This window comes from Podospora anserina, chromosome 1 (assembly GCF_000226545.1).
Source record: "Podospora anserina S mat+ genomic DNA chromosome 1, supercontig 1".
NCBI lineage: Eukaryota > Fungi > Ascomycota > Sordariomycetes > Sordariales > Podosporaceae > Podospora > Podospora anserina.
The window spans coordinates 2,550,482-2,572,941 of record NW_001914859.1 but is presented as its reverse complement, the minus strand read 5'-3'; the positions used below and the strand labels follow the sequence as shown (position 1 = coordinate 2,572,941).

At 53.4% G+C, this 22,460-nt stretch overlaps 7 protein-coding genes across 7 annotated transcripts; 3 read left to right on the top strand and 4 right to left on the bottom strand.

Moving 5' to 3' along the window:
* Positions 1-3,466, top strand: PODANS_1_7300 (uncharacterized protein; the record flags this gene model as incomplete). Its single annotated transcript, XM_001912917.1, has 2 exons — positions 1-257; positions 331-3,466. 2 exons carry the CDS (start codon positions 1-3, stop codon positions 3,464-3,466), a joined length of 3,393 nt encoding a protein of 1,130 aa, XP_001912952.1.
* Positions 3,467-4,618: 1,152 nt separating this feature from the next.
* Positions 4,619-5,617, bottom strand: PODANS_1_7290 (uncharacterized protein; the record flags this gene model as incomplete). The annotated part of the gene is made up of 5 exons (XM_001912916.1): positions 4,619-4,747; positions 4,803-5,008; positions 5,077-5,230; positions 5,311-5,403; positions 5,552-5,617. The coding sequence occupies 5 exons, from the start codon at positions 5,615-5,617 to the stop codon at positions 4,619-4,621; spliced, it is 648 nt and encodes a 215-aa protein (XP_001912951.1).
* Positions 5,618-6,734: 1,117 nt separating this feature from the next.
* Positions 6,735-7,935, bottom strand: PODANS_1_7280 (uncharacterized protein; the record flags this gene model as incomplete). The annotated part of the gene is made up of 4 exons (XM_001912915.1): positions 6,735-6,751; positions 6,827-7,168; positions 7,231-7,303; positions 7,360-7,935. 4 exons carry the CDS (start codon positions 7,933-7,935, stop codon positions 6,735-6,737), a joined length of 1,008 nt encoding a protein of 335 aa, XP_001912950.1.
* Positions 7,936-8,891: 956 nt separating this feature from the next.
* PODANS_1_7270 (uncharacterized protein) lies at positions 8,892-12,149 on the top strand (the record flags this gene model as incomplete). Its single annotated transcript, XM_001912914.1, has 6 exons — positions 8,892-9,639; positions 9,708-10,012; positions 10,080-10,280; positions 10,359-10,556; positions 10,609-10,843; positions 10,909-12,149. 6 exons carry the CDS (start codon positions 8,892-8,894, stop codon positions 12,147-12,149), a joined length of 2,928 nt encoding a protein of 975 aa, XP_001912949.1.
* A 1,138-nt stretch (positions 12,150-13,287) lies between these two features.
* PODANS_1_7260 (uncharacterized protein) lies at positions 13,288-14,157 on the top strand (the record flags this gene model as incomplete). Its single annotated transcript, XM_001912913.1, has 3 exons — positions 13,288-13,451; positions 13,559-13,682; positions 14,101-14,157. 3 exons carry the CDS (start codon positions 13,288-13,290, stop codon positions 14,155-14,157), a joined length of 345 nt encoding a protein of 114 aa, XP_001912948.1.
* A 1,590-nt stretch (positions 14,158-15,747) lies between these two features.
* On the bottom strand, positions 15,748-16,323 carry PODANS_1_7250 (uncharacterized protein; the record flags this gene model as incomplete). Its single annotated transcript, XM_001912912.1, has 3 exons — positions 15,748-15,807; positions 15,874-16,190; positions 16,266-16,323. 3 exons carry the CDS (start codon positions 16,321-16,323, stop codon positions 15,748-15,750), a joined length of 435 nt encoding a protein of 144 aa, XP_001912947.1.
* Positions 16,324-20,194: 3,871 nt separating this feature from the next.
* PODANS_1_7245 (uncharacterized protein) lies at positions 20,195-22,190 on the bottom strand (the record flags this gene model as incomplete). The annotated part of the gene is made up of 4 exons (XM_001912911.1): positions 20,195-20,999; positions 21,131-21,520; positions 21,577-21,869; positions 21,993-22,190. 4 exons carry the CDS (start codon positions 22,188-22,190, stop codon positions 20,195-20,197), a joined length of 1,686 nt encoding a protein of 561 aa, XP_001912946.1.
* Positions 22,191-22,460: the final 270 nt, after the last annotated feature.

Below are 22,460 nucleotides of genomic sequence, written 5' to 3'. Positions count from 1 at the left end.
ATGAAGTCCTCACCATCCAAGACCCTTCTCTCTTCTCTCCTCGCTGCTTCTTTCGTCACCCTTTCACTCGCTCAACTTTCAGTCCCTGCCACTCTTCCAGGACAATGGCAGTATGAGGGCTGTTACACAGATATTCCGGGGCGGACCCTCACCGGCGGCGGCTATGTCAACGGCACCCATATGACCGCCGAGACATGCATCAGCTATTGCCAGACCCGCGGCTTCAAGTTTGCTGGAACTGAGTACAGCGTAGAATGGTGAGCATTCTCTGGGGACCTGAAGGCGGTGGAGCTACCTACCTTACCTAGTTGATGCTGACCAGTGGTATAGCTTCTGCGGTAACAGCATTGCTCCTGCGGCTGCCCAGGTTGCGGACTCGGTCTGCAACATGGCCTGCTCTGGAGACGCAACGCAGCCTTGCGGTGCGGGAAGCAGACTCTCGCTCTATTCCACCACCGAAGACTTGGGTCCCAAGCCCAACCCAGGCGTAAATGGCTTCACACATATGGGGTGCTACTCTGAAGGGACGACTGGCCGCACACTCACCCACGGGATCGGCAGCATTCCTGCTGGTGAGATGACTGTTGCCAAGTGCACAGCTGCCTGTGCTGCGGCCAACTACATTCTTGCTGGCGTTGAGTATGGTGGAGAGTGCTTCTGCGGTAATACTATCTCCAACGGCGGTGCCCCTGCTGCCAGCGGCTGCAGTATGACGTGCAACGGTAACACTACCGAGTTCTGCGGTGGCCCCAGCCGCCTCAATGTGTACAACTACCAGAACCAGTACACCCCGTCGTCAACTTCCAGCCCTCCTGCCGCAGCCACTACTGCGACTACGGCGACAGGCACCGTCTCTACAGGACCCCCTCCCCCTCCCAGCCCTACTCCTTCTGGGCCATCACAGCCCGCCGCGGTCGGAGATGACTACGTCTGGTATGGATGCTACACCGAGTCTCCCGGCCCTCGTGCCCTGAGCGGTGCCACCTATGCTTCCGACGATATGACCCTCGAGTCCTGCCAGGCCTTCTGCTCTGCCTACACCTACTTCGGAACCGAGTATGGCAGGGAGTGCTACTGCGGCAACAGCTTCACTGTCGGCTCCGTTGTGGCCCCTGCCGGTGAATGCAGCATGCTCTGCGCCGGCAACCCCTTCAACTATTGCGGCGCCGGCAACCGTCTGTCGGTTTATGCCAGGAACGGCACTTCCATTCCCTCCGGCACAACCACCTCCGCTGCGCCAACCACGACCTCGCCTCCTCTTGTCGTCACTGGTCTTCCCGAAGGCTGGAACTATCAGGGATGCTGGATCGATGGTGCTCAGGGCCGCATTCTCCCCGTTCAGCTCGTCGACAGCCCCACCAACAGCCAGAGCGAGTGCGCGAGCCGCTGCGTGGCTGGCGGCTACAAGATCAGCGGTGTCCAGTACACTCAGCAGTGCTTTTGCGGCAATGCCATCTTCAATGGCGGCGTGACCACTTCCGAGTCTCAGTGCAGCATGAACTGCCCCGGCAACCCGACCCAGAAGTGCGGTGCCGGTGACCGCATGAACATCGTCTCCGAGGGCGAACCTGAGATCTACCAGCCTCCTGCTCCCCAGGTCCGCGGTCTCAACGGCTCGTGGGAGTACCAAGGCTGCGTTGAGGACAACGTCAACAACAAGCGCACCCTCTCCTGGCAGCTTTTCTTCCCTGGCGTCATGACGCCTAACATGTGTCTGAACAGGTGCAGAGAGTTCGGCTATGCCGCTGCTGGTCTTGAGTACGGCGAGGAATGCTACTGCGGTGATCCTCCCAACATTGCTGCCGCTGGCGCTACCTTCCGCCCAGAGACTGAGTGCGCCATCACCTGTGCTGGCAACGCTTCGGCCATTTGCGGTGGTCTCGGTCGTCTGACTACCTACTTTTGGACTGGCACCCCCCTCTACAGCTGGGGCTTCCCTCAGGATTACCGTGCCGGCCAGTACCAGCACTTGGTCAACGGTGTCAACTGCCCGCTCATCACTCAGGAGACCATCACCGGCAAGGTCTCCTTCATCTCCAAGGGTGGTACCGGCCCTGGCAACGAGACTGGTGTCTACGAGCTCGATATGCAAACCCTCACTTTCCGTGAGCTTCACATCAAGACCGATGTCTTCTGCGCTGCTGGCGTGACCCTCCCCGACAAGGCTGGTCGTCAACTCAATGTCGGCGGTTGGTCCGGTGAGTCTCTCCAGGGCACCCGCATCTACTGGCCTGATGGATCCCCCGGCGTCCCCGGCACCAACGACTGGGAGGAGAACGTCTGGGAGCTCAGCCTGCAAAGAGGCCGCTGGTATCCCACCGCCATGATCATGACCAACGGCTCCATCCTCGTCATTGGTGGCTCCATCGGCGCCAACGACGCCGCCGAGCCCACCATCGAGCTCCTCCCCGCCACCGGTGCTGCCCCATTGGAAATGGAATGGCTCACCCGCACCCACCCCAACAACCTCTACCCCTTCCTCTCGGTCCTCCCCAGCGGCGGCATCTTCGTCCAGTACTGGAACGAGGCCCGCATCCTCGACCCCGTCACCTTCGCCACAATCAAGGTCCTCCCCAACGCCCCCGGCGCTGTCAACGACCCCAAGGGCGGCCGCACCTACCCTCTCGAGGGTGCCGCTGTCCTCCTCCCCCAGCGCTGGCCATACACCGACTACCTCGGCTACCTCGTCTGCGGTGGTTCAACAGAGGGCACCTCCAACGCGCTGGACAACTGCGTGTCCACCTACCCCGACGCCCCCAACCCCGTCTGGACCATCGAGCGCATGCCCTCCAAGCGCGTCATGTCCTGCATGTCTCCCCTCCCCGACGGAACATACCTCATCGTCAACGGCGCGCAGCACGGCGTGGCCGGTTTCGGCCTCGCCAACACCCCCAACCTGAACGCCGTGCTCTACGACCCCACCAAGCCCGTTCACAGCCGCATGACCGTCATGGCCAACACCACCATCCCGAGAATGTACCACTCCGAAGCCATCACCCTCCTCGACGGCCGCGTCCTCATCTCGGGCTCCAACCCCGAGGACGGCGTCTACCCCGATGAATACCGCGTCGAGGTCTTTGTGCCCCCTTACCTCCTCAACGGCCTCCCCAGGCCAACTTTTGCGATTACAAACAAGGACTGGACATACAACCAGACCAACATCCCCTTTACCCTCGGCGTCGCGGCAAGGAACGGCCCCATCACTGTTACTTTGTTGGCGTCGGTCTCTTCCACGCATGGCAACTCCATGGGCGCGAGGACGCTCATGCCGAGGGTGAGCTGCGCGGGGACGGCGTGCACGGTTGATGCCCCCCCCAACGTCAATATTGCTCCTCCGGGGTGGTACCAGATGTTTGTTTTGGATGGCGGTGTTCCGGCGATTGGAAAGTACATTCGCATTGGTGGTGATCCAGGGCAGTTGGGTAACTGGCCTGAGGGGCTTGATTTTTCGAGGCCGGGGATTTAAACGGAAGTTGTTTCATGTCTGGGCGGTCTTGCTACATATATACATGGAGATTTCTTTTACTTGTTAGTTTAGGGCGGACTTTTATGTGGTGGAAATCCCCCATTTCATGACGTTTTGCTTTTTTGGCTTAATATATATACCATAATTGCTATCTGTTTTTGTCTTTCCGTGGCTTCTCGTCTATCACCTCTCATGGACCGGCGTGGTGGAGGATGATATCACTTTGTTGCATTCACTTCCAGAGGGACCTGGCGGCAACACAGGCGTTTACAATGTCAAGTTTCACCATATCACAGGTAGCTATTTCACTCACTCGAATATCAATACACACAGCATGCATGCCATACCACCAGCCCTCTCCATCTCCTATTCAACCCTAGAAAAAATCACCTTCAACACTTCATACACCAGTTCTTATTAAAGGGACAAATCGCATACCAATCATTTCAGCCCTCTTGACTCGGCGATGGCAATCCTCAAAATAACCTCATCCGTAAATACCAATCCCGTTGCTAGGCAACACACCATCAGTCAAAGTAATTTCCACAAGTCCAGACGGAAATCTTGGCATGCTTATCTCGTCAACGCTGCTGACAAAGCACATCACATCTCTTGGCTGCATGCAGGACATCGAAACCTGAGGTTTGATGTCATGATGCGCCGAAACGCTCATTCGACAGCTGGACCCTCACCGCCTTCGCCTTCACCGCCCAAACTTTGGTCCCTTGCCTTCTTTTGTTGATACTAGCGGCGGGGTGGGCATTGTTGGGTAGTATTCACGGATTGTTCACAGAAAAAAAAAGACACTGCTTGAGAGAGGGGTAAAGAATGATTGCCTGCGAGACGATGTCTCAAATTGGTCTACCTAGCAAACTGCAATGCAGAAAAAAAAAACCAGATCTACCTCCGTACTTCGGTTGAGTTGGTCCTGATTGAAACCAATCGTCAAAAAGAAATATTTGACCGCCGCTCTTCTTCCTCAGATACTGAACCAACGTCTCTCAACGCTACCATACGTGAATCGTATTTCGCTCTTCCCATCCCAATGCCTGCCCGCCTGCCCTCTGTGTATGGTAGATATCTTCATTACCGGCGTTATCATCCTGAACCACCCCCCTCGAGCTTGACTAAGCCACCAATGATTCGAGCCGCTCAAAGGTCATCATCATCGTCGGGAAGGGGCTCGTCGGCGGCCTGGTTAAGCTCGGCCTCGTACTGGGCAAGGAGAGCCTGATCGACCTGGACCTCAGCGGGGGCAAGCGCGGGGGCGGCGACAAACTCCTGGATGGGGTATTAGTAAGTGCTGCACCTAAATGTGACATGAAAGAAAACATACAAGGCCGGGGTTGCCAACAAGCTTGCGGGCGAGCCAGAGGAAGGGCTTCTCGAAGTTGTAGTTGGACTTGGCGGAAATATCATAGTACTGGAGGTTCTTTTTCCGGTGGAAAGTGATGGTCTTGGCCTTCACCTTGCGCTCCTTGACATCGACCTTGTTGCCGCAGAGAACGATGGGGATGTTCTCGCAGACACGGGTAAGATCACCTGATGGCGACAGTTAGCATCATATCAAATGACCTACATTTTGGGCGCTACAGAAAGGGGGAACATACGGTGCCAGTTGGGAACGTTCTTGTAGGTGATGCGGGAAGTGACGTCAAACATGATGATGCCGCATTGGCCGTTGATGTAGTAACCATCACGGAGACCACCGAACTTCTCCTGACCGGCGGTATCCCAGACGTCGAACTGGATCTGACCGTAGTTCTGCAGGCATATTAGCGTTGGGCCGCGTCAAACTCTGGTGGCGCAAGAACGAGCTTGCCCACGTGCGGGAGGTAACTTACGGTGGTGAAGGCAAGAGGGTGAACCTCAACGCCGAGGGTGGCCATGTACTTCTTCTCGAATTCACCGGTCAAATGGCGCTTGACGAAGGTGGTCTGTTGTGGGCATCGCCATGTTAGCATGCTGCCCAACCGATTGGGATATCCATCCACACTAGCAACCCCGCAGTCGGTGTTGATGCGATCGTGAAGGGAATGTGTATTATGTCGGTCGACGACGAGGACCATGATGAATCGAACTAACCTTTCCGGTACCACCATCACCAACAAGGACCAGCTTGAAGGTCGGAATGGTCTGCGCTTCAGCCATGATGTGTGATGTATGGTGATGATAGAACGAAGAAAATCAACGAGTCTGGGCAGGCCCACGTTAGTTTTTGCAAGCAAGCTGATGGAGGGGTATTTGTAGGCAAGGGTCGAAGAAGGAATGGATGGGGCTGGCGACTGGCAGAGATGGCCGCGAGGGTGTTTGCGATGGGATACGCACCTATTGGTCTGTGGGGGAAGCGGGAAAAGTTGACAGTGGTCGGGTTGCAAGAAGTGGCACCGGGGGGAGGTGGTTGTTGTTTTCAAAAGGCAGCTGCTGGAACCACAGCAGCCTTGACGAAAAACTCGTTGGGCGGCGGGGTGGTAGAGAGTCACGTGAGAGACTGGTCAGTGCGGCGAATTGGGAGGAACCTGTATTCACTCAAATGGAAACTCTGACGTTCCATCCCACTTTTTCTTGCCGCCAGGCAAAGGCGGGCAGGAGGGACTGATGGTTGCTTGGTAACAAGATTGGGCAGCCTCATGGTGATTGATTCACACACTCCAAAGCTGTCGGCTAAGCTCCTCCGGTGTCAACTACAAACGTCCCTTTGTGAGCCTCATGGAGAGCAAACCCCACTCTTTGCTGCCGGATTAGGTACTGCAGCAGGGGTGCTGAGGCATGTCTTACAAAAGGTCACTTTTCCTACAATACAACAACAACACCCTTTTCTACTTGTGCTGATTAATATGTGTTATTTAGCAGATTATTAGTCGGGTCGGTGCCTACCTGGGAGCGTATCATACACTGTAGGTGGTCGCTATCAGGCCTGTGACCATTCTGCTGGTGCTCCCGGTCCTCTCCCATGTAGCCCGCTGCCAGGCTGCCATGCCCTGGAAATGCGAGGCGGTGCCTGATCCCAAGATATGCAGCCCGAGCCTGAGGGAGGGGATCTCACTGATCTCACTATCCCTCTTAGGCCGAGACTAGGTGTGGCTCGAAGCCCAAGCTCAGAGCGAGCCCAAAGCAGTCGAAATCTTGAATTCCCCTTCACTACAACACTCACAATGGCAAGATATGGCAGCCCAGCAAACCCCGACCACCCCAGTCACGCCGCGGTGTCAGTGTCAGTCTCAATTCCTGTGCGCGACCTCCTCCTTCTCCATTTGTTCGAGAAACTTTAACAAGAATATTTTGCTTCGGAGGGTTAGCTTTCCGCCTCTGTAGCCAGCAACGCCACAGCTTGAGTTTGATAAGATAGAATGACACTTACCCCTTCGTTGCCTTGGACGCACTCAGCCACTTTCCGTAGGCCATCGTGGTTCTCTCTATTGACATAGCCAAAGTTTCGAATCAAGTCCCCAGGCTTGAGTCCTGCTGTTGCAGCGGGGCTATTCTCCACCACTGTGTTAACCTTGGCAAAGGCTGGATCAGGTGTTTCGGGTACCGAGTCTTGTGGAAGGGCAACGTTGACACTGGTAGGATCGTTCACTGTTGTATCGTCGTCATTGTCCTCTAGACTGGCAAAGTGCTCATGAAGGCGCTTCTCAATCAAAGCCATCAGGTCTTTCCAGTCATTTCGAAGATGGATGATGCGTGCTCTTGTGGTTCGAACTGTAGGCTGGGTGTCAGCTCTGGCCTGTCATGCTCCAAGTCCCTTCCCTCGGCATTCGTACTTTGCGCCACATCAATATCGGCTCGGGGAAAACCATCGTGGGTGAGGAGACTCGTGTTCATGTCGACACCATGCTGCATACTTCTGGTTAGCGAAGCGCATTGCCCATACAGGTTGTGCGACGACGCACCGAGTCCAGCACGCCACCGAGTGCTCTGAGTTCGGCCTCGATGTTGTCCTTCTTGCGCTGGAGCTCTTGAATGGACAGATGTGTAGCATGGCCGTTGGTGACGGGGACAGTGGTAGGCCCTGATGGAACCGTCGGCGCATGAAGGTTGCTCATGATGTTCGGCGATACCTGGTGATAGCTGAAATGCAAGTGGCGGTGGTTTGCTGGAATGGGAATAAGAATAGGGAAGCTTCCATCACACAAATCAGCCTCCCACCAATGACGCGTTCGGCGGATCTCACAGCTCTGCAGCTCTGGAATGTTCAAGTTTGGCGGGGTAGCAATCATTGACCGCAACCAGGGCGCCTTCTGGGCAAGTGAACCCCCGCGCCACCCTCCTCCCCACCACCACCCTGGAAGCGCGTCCCGTTCCGGCGGTACAGCAGGGTACCCCCGGCAGCAATCGCCTCCCGTGAGTCCCGTCTCATCGATCCAACATCCACTCACACCAACATTCACACCTTCGATGCGGTTTCGTGGTATATGCGGGCAGTTGATCCACACGCCGTCCCGAGATTGAGATGCCGAATTGTGCATTCCAGATCGTCTTCTCTTTCCTTTCCACCATTGCCCCCAACCGCGAGCAGATGTCTCAGTCAATCACTTCTACAATCACCGCCTCTTCGTGTTGAATATTCCGAAGTCGGAAAGGTCGCCGCGGAGACCCGATGTAATTCTTTTGGTTCAAGATATTCCTAGGCTGAAGAAAGCCTTGTGGAACAGGGCCTGTTCTGGCAGATATCGGCGTGATCGGTCAACGCCTTCAGTATCTTGTCGCGTCGTCATTGATGCTGCCCAAACGCTTCCGGGTCCAATCGGACAGGAGACGTGGCTGGGAGGTGGCCGTCGTGGCAGTCCGGATGGCGCTCCAATCAGACCCGCGCTGCATGATTCTCGCTGCCAGCTCGCCGCCGCTGCTGTCTCTGATGTTTTTTCCTGTCGTTGCTTGATGCATCGAGCAAGTGCTCGTCACCAGCCAGAGGCTGCTGAGGCGCATCGGCTTGCCCTGGCTTGCCCTGGCTTGACGAAGACGGTCGTGGCTGCCCTCTCGGTATCAACCTATGGATTTTGGGTGGGTTAAACACCTCAAACTCAAGCATCAAAACACCCGACCCCCCAATCCGGGTGTGGGAAGCCAAAGTTTCCGTTTGGGGAGATTAGACCACCACATGTTCCTTCCACCTGGCCAAAATACATGAACCTCAGTACGTGCCCGGCGCCTCCAATGTCGGTGGCCGATCAATCTCTGCACCTTCTTGCTTCTTCGTCCTGCTCGGCCAAAACATCTCGGTCGTCTCTCCAACACCAGTAACACATCATTTTACGCTGCTGGGGCTCTTCTTTCTTCTTCTCTCTCTCTCTGTTGCAGCATGTTTTGATTTGACTCGATAGACGCCACCTCCTGCTGGTTCGCTGTGTTGGACTCCTCCCCTCCAACCGGCTTGTTGGAAGACAGTTTTGAATCTTTGTTTCTTGGACCTCAACCTTGCATAATGTCACTCACGGATATCCATACTATATCGTTCTCTTCGCTACTCCCGTCTGGCACGCTCCATGGTCTTACACAGTCTGACAGGGACAGGCTGGCCGACTACGCCGAGGGAGAGACGCGCGCCGAGAGAACGAAGGATTGGTGCGCTTTGGATAAGATCGATTTCATGGATGCCATTGGTGCCATGGGCACTGTGGTGCAAGAACAGGACTTAGAGAAGAAAGTATTCATCCACCAGGGGACTACTGAAGCTGGAGTTTGTCAACACCAGCCGCCGGCGTCCGAACCGATCAAGCCGTTTCAGAAATGGATAAAGACGTTGCATAAACGAGCGTTGCGTCGTCAGGAACTGTTTGGGGGCGATGGCAATAATACACCATGCTGTCTCGATATGGAAGGGAGAAGTTCGATGACTTGGGATTCGGGGCACTATCGGCACTCGTCAGATTCGTCATTCAACTTTGTGTCGGCGGTCAAAAGCGCCAGTATCTCCCTGACAAGCGTCAGTGTCTTAACGCGCTCACGGAAAAACACGATACGATCATCTCGTGGCCACTCGAGGACGGACCGCAGCAGCAGAGCTTCCGTCTCGGGAGCACGGCTTTCTGAAGACAGTTTCTGTCAGGAACGACAGGTGGTGCTGGATCCCGCCGTCATCGAGAGGTCGCTACAACGACGTCGAATATTGGAGGAGTTGATCAGCACCGAAGAGAGCTATATTGGGGACGTGAGGTTCCTGATGAATGTTGGTATATTTGTGTATCTTGGTGGACCTTTGCATATCTAATATCTGTGCAGGTATATGTCACGATACTAGCTTCTTTACCGACACTACCCGTCGCCATACGTTCCTCCATCAACCAGAACTTGACCGACATTGTGGAGCTGCACGAGGAAATGCTAGGAGAGCTCCATCGAGCGGTCCCTCACTCTGAATATTCTCAGCTCGATGTGCCGCTTCAAGCCCCCCAAGCTAACCAAGCTGCCCGGGGACACCAGCGTTGGAGGAGCCTTGATGCTGTCCCGGAGGACAAAGACGGGGTAGCATGGCTGCGAGATGTGCCCGGGTTGCTCGCAGAGCCCCAAACGGTGGCAGAAGTTGCAAAGATCTTCAAGAACAAGGCAAGCGGCAAGCCCCAGGTCTTGTTTTCCGAGGAAGCGTGCGTGCTAACCTGAGAAAAACTTGCAGATGAATCGATTCTTTATCTATGAAGAGTACGGGGCAAAGTACGAACTCATGATTAAAGATGTCGCATCTGCCCATCGGACAATGCCAGGGTGGCAGTCGTATCAAAAGGGATTGGAAGTTCTCGCTGCATCCGTGGGCTCGATCGACGGCCAAGGTGATCATTCCAAGAAGAGTCTGACCATCGGTGACCTTCTTGTCAAAGTAAGGCTGCCAGGTGCTGCGTGTGACGTTTCAGGGCATTGAAGCTAATGTTGGCAGCCGATTCAACGGGTATGCAAGTACCCTTTGCTCTTCTCCGAGCTGCTCAAGCATACGCCGGTGGTGGACTGTCCCTATTCGCACATGGAGATCGAGAACACGCTTATCAGGCTACGTGAGGCCACGGCCGAGATCAACCGGGCCACAGACGACCCTCGTGTGCGTACGGTGCTGGAGAAAACTTGGATTCTCCAGGACAGGCTTGCATTTCCTAACCAGGTAGGCATCTCCCCGCTCTGTTGGCTGATGCATGCTTACAATATCTGTACAGCAACTAGATGCAACTACCAAGAACCGTATTCGGTCTTTCGGCCACATTCAGCTTTGTGGTGCCCTTCATGTCTGCTGGCAGTCCAAAGAAGGGGTGAACGGGCAGTACATGGTGGCGCTCCTGTACAAGGAGTGGTTTTGCCTTGCGACGGCTAGTAAGATCGACCAGGTATACACGATTCAGGCGTGCATCGCATTGTCAAACATTAAGGTGGAGGAGGTAGATAACGGTCGAGGTAGGCACACCAATGGGCGGAATTTCTCCTGACTGTGGATGGGGAAAGCTAACGGCAGTGTACAGGACTCCAGTGTCACACGGCGCCGTATTCTTGGAAGATTGTCTTTTTGTGCGACAACCAGCTGTACGAACTCATCCTCACCGCCTGCACGCCGAAGGAGGAACTGGAATGGCGCACTCGGCTCAGCAGCCGGACCTTGAGCGTCCCGGACCAGGACCTAATGCAACCGGCCATCTTCAGCTCGCTTTCACTGGATATCAAAACACTGGGGACTGTTTTTAGAAAACCAGGTATGTACACGCGGGCCGTGATGCTATCGTGGGCAGTTACTCATGACAAAACAGGAACCATTGCCAGAAGAATATCGATACACCGAGCAACGACGGTGGGGCCAAGATCTCCTTTGTGTCAAGTCATTCTCAAAAACACGAGCGTCATCAAGGATGTGCCGACAGCGAGCTACAGCGCTCAAATCAACCGATCGCAGTCCCTGTTGGCCACAAACCACCGTATCCCGGTGTTGGCGCCTTCCCGTGGTGAAAGGGCCCGGCTCGAGGCTCTCATGTCGGATGTGTGGACCCGGGACATACTGCCCTTTCCCGGGATAACTGCCCGATCCAGGAGCGAGCACCTTGTTAGGTCGTCGGCCTCGTCAGTCATGCGGAAGTTAAGCGTCGTGAGTATCGCGAGTAGTTTTACGAAACGTTCCGCAAGCCTTGCAAGCTTGCAAAAGAATGTTACCACCGAGGAGGAGGTGACAACGCGAAATAACAAGGAGGGTGGTGTTGTCCAAACGGCGGCGATGATGGCAACAACGACATCAGTACGTGGGAGGTCAGAAGATGAATGTATGTCTTTTCTCTCGGTCATTCCTGATGAAGCAGAGAGAAGCAGCTCCTTTTTGCTGGCAACGGGGCCAGAACAACAGTGGGAGTCGACCGCGACGGAGGTTTTCGCAACGACGACGGCAAAGGAACGGGTCGGCGATATCACGGCCGAAACAACGACACGCACATCAGTCTTTTACGGGGGAGAAAGGAACCAGTCACGGCCTTGTACACCGATGGTGGGTGTACTGCAGCCGTCTACGAACAGCTCGCGGCGGCCGAGCTTGCAAAAGTCGCATTTTAGCGAGGCGTCGTTGTCCCGGGAAGATCTGAAGAAGGAGAACAGGCTTACTTCGCCTCCAGACTCGGTAGGGAAGACTTCGTCTCGGTCACAAAAGCTTGCGAGTCGTTGGGCTAAAGTTGGGGTTCTCCATCGCGAGGCGGTGGTGGGCATCCGAAGCTTTTTGTTTCGTTGAGGGGCATGGGCGGAAAAGAAGGAAATATGATACCAGAGAAGAAGCAAGCATGAGGTTTTTTTTTGGTTTTTTGGTCCATCAGGTTTTGAAAAGCATTTGATACCCCCTCTTTATCGGTTGATTCATCACTACTACGGCGTCTGTTGAGGCATACATAATATGGTGGTTGTTGTGTTTACTTGGTGGGGTTTGTAGTTATGATTTAGTCACTGGCGGACACGGCAAATGGCAGCAAACGTGTTATCTGACTAAAAGTGAGGCGTTACAAGAGCTTTGCCAAGGGCGAACTGTTGCACACGTGAGATGTTTGTTGAGCCAGCTGTCAACCACGCCATCTTGGTGCTCCGTCGGAATGTTCCAGTGATCCAGAGCAAGATGGTGCCTTGAGATCAGGGGCAGTGACGTAGATGGGTTAGGCAAACTCGGGAGGCTGCGTGAATGGGCGGGGATCCATTTGTGGAGGCACGGGAGGGGAGCAGATCTGGGTTTTGACATGCGCGGTTGGATTTCTGGAAGCTCTTGGAGCAGTAATCGGGGACCCCTCGTGAAGCTTCCAAGGCGGCGGACCATCAGTTGGAATGAATCGTACCTTTCCTCGCTCCTTGACAGCTTGCAAGATGACGCCATTCGTGTAGCCAGGTGGTGCCAAGAGAGCCGTGAATCTGGCGGGGCTGAGCTTATTCATCCAGTGCCGCCGGCCATTGCGGGGCACAGATCCACCATGTGAATCAAATTGCGGGCCGCCCCTTCCCAATTAGGAACCAAGCTCTATCGTCACCTATGACGTAGTTGTGGGAGCAGCCCTTTGGTTGCTCTTATATGAAGAGCAGGAGCGAACAAAGCAACTCCCACTCACAACACAATTCCCATCCATCAACAAAATCCGAACTTTGAGAATAATTTTCCGCAAGTAATAAAAGGTTAGTTGACCGGCCTCCTCCTCTTCTCTTCTTCACACAAAGCAACAACAACTGACTAGTGTTCCCCATCCACAGCAACTTGCTCCAACGACTACTTGACCAACCCCACGAACAACCACAACACTATCAACGAACAGCTCCAGCTTGCGATATACCGCAGCAACATCTACCTGAACACCCCAACTTTTCAGTAAACACCACACAAACAAACCGCCAAAATGACTCGTGGAGAGGCTACCCGCGCCAAGGTTTTCTTCAAGGGCGAGCACGATGACTTTGTCGTCGTTGTCGACAGTGTTGAGGACTACCAGAAGTGGGTTTCTGACAGATCGACCCCCCTCGCCCAGGTTGTCTCTTCTTTCAAGGTCTTTGCTACTCACCGGTGAGTTACTCCTCCTCGTCAAATTTACCCCGCAATACTATGTCGGGTTGTGCGACATGAATGACGCAATAAATACACTGTGTGCAAAGTACTGACAAGAGAAACAGCCACGGGCCCCACGGCAGACTTGAGGGTGCCTCGAATGCCCTGCTTGAGAACGAGTTTGGTACTTCCAACGAGGATGAGGCCGTGATTAAGATTTTGGAGAAGGGCACACTGCAGGAGTTTGAGGTATGTGAAACTTGAAGCGGTGTTTGCTTCTCTTCCCTTTCGTGTTCTTTTGCTGGTGGGAGGTGGAATCAGGCAAGGCTCCAGCATGTCAAATAAGCCACTGTCATCATCCGGCCGCCGCGGCCGCCTCGCCAGTTTCGCGGATGAGGTCGCCTGTATAAGCTTCTGCTACGCCGTTTGGCTTCAGATGCGAGAGACTGGGCGGCCGGCCTGGCGACTCGCGAAACTGGGCTTCGCAGTGTGGTTTGCGGAGCCCCACGCTGAGCCGCTCGGGTGCGAGGTGGCCGACTGGCCATGTTGAGTCGCCAGCAACCATCTCATGTTTGACAGCGCTGGTGGAGGCTGGCTCATAAAATTTACTCCACGACATCAACCAAACTATACGAAACATGATCGCTAACGAATCTCTTTGATATAGTTGCAAGAGCGCCAGGGCTTCAGAAACGATGCCAACGCTATCGGCAGCGGCAGATAAGCAACCAACATCTCACTTGCCACCTCCTGGCGAGATCAATCGCTGTCTGCTTCCTACCCATTAATACATTCGATTAAATCAATCCCAGTTACACCGATACTACTCCTGGACGAAATCACGGAATTGGGATCGTTACATTGGAGCGAGGCGAAAGGTGATGGCTGGATTGGGGAATATCTTGTGAAGGGGCGTAGGAGTTATTTAACCCTAAGGGAATGGGTAGCCTTTAGATACCACGCCAAACAATGACATGATCTGAGATGACTTTTTGATTAACTGATGTCTGTTGGTATGAAATGTGTTACAGAAGTATGCTGGGCGCTTGTGAGCCACGTGATGACGGTTGTGTCGGTGAAATGTGAGACAAGAGAAAGGCTGGGCGCCACCCGCAGATGAAAACATCCAGAACTTTCGAGGTAGCCAGTGAGAAGGTGTCTCAGTTTGGTGTCACAAAGTTGATTCGTGAGCCGCCGGAGTTTTTGTAGGACATGAGGAGCCTTCTTTTTTCTTTCCGAGATTTTGGAAAGTGCTATTTATGGATTTTGAGTTTCGGCGAGTGAGTGAGAGGTGACCCAAGGGAGAGAGATTGGGAGAGGTTGTAGAATGAAATTTATACCGAGTGAGGTGTCTAGGTAGGTAAGGAAAGGGAGTGAAAATTGAGCAAGGATGATAAAAGTTGGTGAGGTTTGGTGGGATCATGGAATGGGACTGGATTTTGTCGGTGTGTAACCAACCCACTGCGAGAAATGCTTTCATGGATTTCGAAGTTGAGTCCACGGGTGTGGTGAAATTGAGATGTGAAGGAGTTGGTCATGATTGAGGTTACACATGCAAAGATGGAATTTCACATCAGCCGACGATTGCCATGAAGACAGTTGTTGTCAGCGTTTACCACAACGGAGGCGATGTATTCATGTGTTGTTGAGATTTTTACAGCTCCACATCTTGGATATACAACACAACCCCTAAGATATCCTCCCTGCACTGCCCCTCCTGCTCCCTCTCATGCAAATGCAACCACCATCATCGCTGTTGTTCATGGTAAAGAAAGGAAATGTTCATCATGATAGAATAAGAAATACTAGTATATTCATGAAAAAATAGAAAGCTTCCTTCCCCCTGCTCCTCCTCATCCTATCTCTCTCTCTCTCTCTTTACTGCCTGCTGCTGCTTCCTCCTCATCCATCCTCTTCTAAGAAGTTTGCTGGGATCTGGTATCATTCGTTGTATATATGTACGTTTCCCCTTTTTCTTCCTCACATATCCCTCACTTCCCAAAAGGCATTATATTATCATCCCTTCTCTTCTTCCTTTGCACAGTTCCTCGGAAGTAGTGTCGGTTATTGTTGTCTCCGGCTCGGCCAGGAAGAGAAAAAGATTTTTGGTGAGATGTGGAGTTGTAAGATAAGTGGAAGAAGGGTAGAAGGTTGATATTCACACCGTCGTCGGCGCTAAACGTCCTTGTTTCGGTTATGTAGGTAGGGACAAAAAAAAGGCTCCTTTTGGTTATGTGTTTTGCCACAACCTAAAAACGGTTTTTGTATTTGTGCTTTTGCGTTGAGTAAAAACTCCAGAAGAGATGATGGCTTTTTATGCCCTGCTTCCCTTTCCGCCTCGTTGTGGTAGTGTCCATGGCTTTGCGCAGATGATCTGTTGAGAGGATGTTAGTTTGATGGTTCAGGAGAGGGGAGGGGGAAGAAGAAAAATAAAACGTACCTCTCCTTCACTGTACGCCCAGAAATACACCCCCAGTCCAATCACCTGATAAATCGCAGCGTTGGCACCTTGGTACAGCAGGGCGGCGGCGAGTGCGGAAAGAGGAAGGAATGCGAGACGGGCTTCGAGACTGCGGTGGATGCTGGTGCCGGCGATGAAGTTGAGGGGCCACTCCCACGCAAGAAGGAAAAGGCCGCAGATGAGGTTGATGGTCTGGAGGACTGGTATCGGCTTGACGGCACCGTCGAGGGTCTTGGTGAGGAAGTCCCACAGGATCTTGGGCCAGAAGTACCCTTCTATCGCAGCGGCAATCTGGTCTAGATTTTCTCTCATGTCAGTGTTTCTGGTCTTCGGTAGTAACCCCCCCTTTTTTTTCACGAGATATAACTCACAAGTTGCCGAGGCCAGGATGATGAGCCTCGCCCAGTGGTTCTTGATAAGCTTTCCCATGTTGACTGATGAAAAAAATTGACCGATGCGTTTCCAAAATTACAGTTCCTTGCTTTCGATGATTCCCCAAAAATGACAAAATCCCAAATGCTCTTTGCCGTGCTATTCCAAAATCACACAAACGCTTCGAATATGCTGATGATGCTGACGTTTCCCAAAAGTCCTCAAATTACACCACGTTTTTCGTTCCTTGCTGCCGACGAAATTACCACAGATGAGTTGAGTCGAGAAAAAAGAGCGGCCCGGCGCGAAGTGAATAAAACCCCCAAACAATACAAATATACAGCGCTGAATAAAGGTTGTCGTCGAGACCAAAAAAATGGAGGGCGTAAATGGGCGAGGTTCCGGACCTGCGGGTTGGGCTGAAGGCCTGAAAGGGTAGAATCGAAAGGTATGACGAAAAAAGAATGATCGATATGAAAGAAGGCTATCGACCAGCGGATGCAGAAGAAAGAAGGGAAAGGCAGGAAAAAGCGAGGGAATCCCAAGAAACCCACGGCCAGCGGGGCTCCCAAGGACTAATATTGGGTCCCGCTACGCTCCGTCTGCCGAGGCCGGTGCTGGGTGGTCGTTCTCGGCAGGGTCAAGTTCAGGGAGACGGTGGTGGAGATGGCGTCCGGGGGGGCGAGGTTTGGTGTATCAGATGGAGAATCGTCGAGGGGGTAGAGGGGATGGGTATGTCTCGTGTGTCAAACTCTGATTATGGTGGGCATCCGAGCGGTTGTTTCTTCTCTACTTCGGATCGAGGACTAGGCGGCCATGGGTCAGAGGCCTGGTGTTCGTCGCATGGAGGTCGCACTGGAGATCAGACAGAGTGGAAGTTTACCCAAGGGGGAGGTTTGAAGCAAAAGGGGGCGTTTGGGTTTGTATGTAATGTAGGTATGGAGTAAAGACGGCTGCTTGATCGACGCCCGTCCGGGACCATGCGAGTTTAAGAAGCGACAGGGCAGGCCAGACTGGACCAGGGGAGGTACCTTGCAAGGTAGCACCTTGAGGGAAAAGTGACCAAGTCGGGCTATGGGGCCATGCGCATGCCTGTAAGTCACAGTGGGTGCCCTAGCGAGGGGGGAGTGACATGGAAAGAGACCTTGTGTTTTCTTAAAACACAAAGAATTGTTATGTTTGTCGATGTAGAGAAAAGGGAAAAGAAAGGGAAAACAGGATCTTCTCGATGTCTCATGGACAGTACCAGCCACGGCCCCGACCCGTCTCCCGCGTCTCTGCACAAGCGATTATCAGCCAGTCCTCATTACGCTCGTGGCTGTTTTCGCCGCTTGAAGGCGGATTGCGGATGGCGAGCAAGATGGCGGGCGGCAGACGGTACAAGAACGTGGATCCCCGCCCCGTCAATTGCTGGGGAATCGGCCGCCACATCTGGTCGCTCGAACAGAGACCGAGGCCTCAAGTGCTAGCCGTGAACCATCTTGCCTCACCTCGTGCCATTGTGTGCACACCGCCGCGTATTGGTACAGCGTCCATGTACCTCGTCGCCTTTTGTCCGCCGTGATTTCCCAGCAGCAATTGGGTGGTGATAGTGACTCTCCCAGTGGAAGCTTGCGAGAAATGAGGGAAACTGGTTGCTGTCTTGCTCCGTCTGGCGTGATTGGGCATGCCGAGGGCGGTTACAAGCTGGGGTCAGCCAATGAGATGGCAACCCGCCTTGTCGTGTATCAGACGCAGGGGTCCCATGCACTCTGGGCATGCGGTCCCGCCCTCTCCAGGGAACATGTATCGATTCTGTAACTCGTCAGCGCTTCACCAGCGTCAAGTGACTTTGCCCTTATCAAGAACGACTCTTTGAGCGAGCAACCAGAATAAAGCCGTGGCCAATCCACTGACAGAGCAACATGTCGCCCAGACTTCTTGCACTTTTTAAAAATACCACCAAGCTTTCGATAGCATCCTTCTGCAAGCAATTACATGCTGCGGTATGCTCACCTGGAAGCAATCCTCCGATCAACCCTACCAAGTACGAAGTAGGTAAGCCTCCCACCCCTTTTTGAGCCGCCTGCAAAGAAGAAATGCCTTGTTTTTGATAATGGACGTACTCGCAGAGTTTTGACCGTCGCATCTCCTGTCGCAACCCCATCATCGTAAGTCCTGAGACCGGGTCCCACCCCTATGGCGGCCTGCTGAAGCACAAGCCGTTTGAGGACTTTCATCAGACGAGCTTGGACCATGAATGTTCTGGCAGGGGTAAAGGGGTAGAGCAGGGATATGCGCTGGTTCCCGTTGATGGCTCGTGCACAATGCAATTGTGCTTTGCCCGCCGCTTGCTTGCGTTCGGACACGGGCCCCGCCCCCAAAGCGAACTGCTCGATCGTAGGGAACATGAACAGCATTCAAGATATATATTAGATAGCGTCAAACCGGCTGTTGTCGGGCGGCGCAGAGCGGGTTTGAACGTGTTCAGCTGCCTCTCTGTCGGCTACACAGCTTGAGCTATATCTATCCCGCGTGTCCATTCCGCTGCTGCTGCATATATATGTCGATGAAGTTGTATTCCGTGGCGAGGAAGACGGCGGAGCTTGAACCGAATTCAATTCATCGAGGCATCGGATGAGAAATTTCCCAGAATAGGGCGACTTGTAATCGGACGATGGACCGTAGTCTAACTTGGCATCGAGCAATTCCTTGAACTGAAGGGTGACGAGTGAAGCATCTCGCCATTAGCAATCTCCATCCTAAGCAACAGCGAACCACTCCCATTCTCACCCTACCCGCCATATCTCCCGCCATCGACTTGGCCATCACTGGCGTCCTTTTATTTCTCCGTAGCAACTACAACACAACCTTGCGGATTCCACGCGAAACGTCATGTCGTAAACAGCGGTGGGCTCAAAGTCGGGCAACCGGGAAAAGGTTCATTGTTCGGTGGTATTTCGAATATATCCTGCACCCGGCCCGGCCATCTTCCGCCTGCCAGCCATCTTCCCTCGTGCATTTGCAGATCGAGAGAAAGAAAAATTAGCGTCGTCTTTTCCTTTGGGAAAGTCTCGGAGTTTGGGTCGTCAAAAGTGGTCCCGGACAGAAAAGCTGGCGGCTGGTCCCCCGCAACAATTGGATTTCTCTTCAAGACCCACATGGACGCCTGACCAATCAGACCTACCAAACAGCCATGAACGATCGTCTTGCATAAACAAGCGCAACATTGTGCTTTACCGGCAGCAATCACATCCGGTCGGTTCGCTTCTTTCAATATGTGCCTATTTTTATCCTAATTTTTTTTTTCGATAGCACCGGAGAGTTGTTTTTGGTCAAGTTTATAAACTCCACGCTGTTCCCCTTGCTCAGCTTCACATGCCAAACTAGACCAGACCGTCCCATCGAGGTGACGAATGAGTCGACTTCGCGTTCGTATGTGAAAGACTGAGTCGCCATGTGGTGCCATGAGCTTGTGATGCCAATTTTCTTCATGACGTGATGATGTTGCCGGGCAGTCAGTCGGTTGCTAGCCTTTGTGATAAGATCAGAGTAGCATGTCAAAAGCGCTTGGAAGCAGAAGGAGCTGGCTGGTCACGTCAACTGGGTCGAAGGATCTTTCGCCTTGCTTGACTGTTCGAAAGAGTTCATCTAGTCTTGGTTCGGCCGATCAAGCGGTCTCGTCAACGCCGCCATCGCCGCTGAATTGCGTGCTTGCTTGCCGACCCCGCGCCTTGTGCCGCACGGAATGGTTGTGAGGTTGAAGGCCGTCTCCGGCTCCTATCTACTTGGCAACTGTCTGGGGCGGAGTTAATGGTGGGGGATTATGGCTTTCACAACCCTGGTGTTTTTTTGACTAAATCTATTGCATTAAATCCAAAGCCATCATTGACTGAAGTGAGGCTACTTATGTCTTTTGGGAGGTTCCCTTTAAACCCCTAAGCCACATCTACTCCTTCGTGACCTCCCACCATTCGCGCCGCAGCTGATCCAACCACTCCTTCTTCACCGTGACCCCATCCTCAAACGACGACGCAGCTATGTATCTCGCCTCATCAGGAACAGGCCACACTCTGTAAAAGTCGTGCTCCGGGCTGCATCTGTAGGACATCATCGACCTTCGTTGCTCTGGGTCCTTCAGAAGTGCCAAACACTCCCCACACCAGTTGGTCACCTCTGGACACACCTCGCAATAATATAACTCGGAAACCTCGCCAGTTTCCCTCTGACAATGGTCACAGGTAAAAATCCCGGCATCCTCGTCGATATTGAGAGGCAACTCGTTTGCCTTGGTGGGAGAGGCTTCAGGTGGCGTCTCCTGGCTACGAGCCTCTGCCGGCGGATCAGCCAGACTCAAATGTTGGCCGCTTCCCGCATGGTCCTTGTTATTATCGCCGTCATCTTCGCTCCCTCCTTCTACCGCGCTCTGCTCTGACTTAGCCTTGACACCATTGAAGAGAATGGCCAGAATAGCAGAAGCATTGTGCTTGTCGCCCGCATGCAGCAATATCTTGGCCAAGTGCTGTAAACCGCCGGTATCGTTCGTGGGATCATCATCATCAACACTGTTCAGCCCCTCCAGAACAGCAGCGGGGAAACACTTCCTCCACACCGATTCCTCCACGCCCTTGTAGACTCTCGACCACCTCCCCCAGATCATGGCCGGATAGTCGGTGCGGAACAAGTCAAAACCATCATACCCCTCCTCCAGCCCGGTGGAAACCTCGGCAGCCAGCTCCTTGAGCTTGTCCGCGCTGAGCGGCCGTAGACTTTGGTTAGCTTCCACGACTGAACTGCCGTGTCAAAATAATGCTGCGAGAGCCTGTTTCTCGCCCATTTCTTCCAATTGGAGAAGTAACTTTGAAAGTTCTCCCCCTTCGCCGACAGTCGTTCCAAGAAAATCCCCCAAAGCTTGGCAACCCCCTCCCATAGACCATAATAGTGATATTTGAAGGTGGCTATTTGGTAGGGAAGCCAGACTTTGAGGTAGCCACGTGCATCATCAGCGTCGACAACTTCCAGCGCTTTGTCAAGGGCGTCCAGAGCAAACTGAGGGCGACCATTCCGTGCACAGGCGTTGCCCATCTGCGAGATTATGTATTCGCCGTGAACGAGCAGGCGAACAAGCAAGCTTGTCCCCTCACGTTGGTGGTCCTCCAGATCATGCAAGCTCTGGAAAGCCCACATCAGCTCTGCGTACTCTCCTCGCTGATCGAGTTTCGTCAGGTACGTCGTGGTGGCCAGGATGGCATACGGCTCCGTCTGGAAGCCTATCCTGGCCGCCGTCTACGCCTTGTCTTCATCTCCAATAAGATCGGCCCATTCGCCAACCGAGGCCAGAGATAGGCGCTGATCCAAGTTGAGTCTTCTGGAATGGCGTTGATGGCCTTTTCTTGCCACTCAATGGCCTCCTGGTACTTGCCTTGGCTTCCAAGACACTGGGCGAGACCTTCCAATGCGGGCCAGGCATCATCGCAGAGCTCGATGGCTTGTTTGTAGTGATCAATAGCTGAGTCATAATGCGACCCTTCTAGGAGCATCCAGCCTAGATAGGTATGCCAGTGCACATCCTTTGGCCGTTTAGCCCACTCTGCGACGTGTTCCAATCGCTCCGGTGTGAGAAGCTCAAAACCCAACCAACTCCTCCTAATTCGAATTCTTGCTCTTCCGTGGGTGGTTTCCCATCTTCAGCCTGGAGCAAACGTTAGTAGTCTTTAAACTTGCAAAGACAATAGTGATGTTCTTACCCAGCTAAGCCACCCGTGAAGCAGCCAGGTCACCCAGTTCCCCTTATCGGCGTAGGTTTCTGCACTGAAATCTGGCCTGTCGAACCACTTCTTGGACGCAGCCTTCATCATGGGCTGCAGGAGAACAGGGAGCGACGCAGCGGCCGAGAGCATCCACACCACAGCATCGTCCTCGTCGTCCTCGTAGTTTCCCGTCATGAGATCTTTAAGACATTCCGCCTGCCCCAGCCAGCCCTGAACGATTTTGAAGTACTTGTCGGTGGCAATTCACATATTCCAGAATGTCCGATGCGACCCGTGAAATTCATCATATTGCAACACCGACTGCAGCAGACTGAGACATCCTTTCTCGGTCCCAAACAGCCAGTAGAGCCCCTCAACTATCTTGGCCGCATCTCTGGGAGCAACTGCGTCCTTATCAATCTCCTCCAGGTGGTACGGAAGGTGGCATAATGGGTAGTCACATAG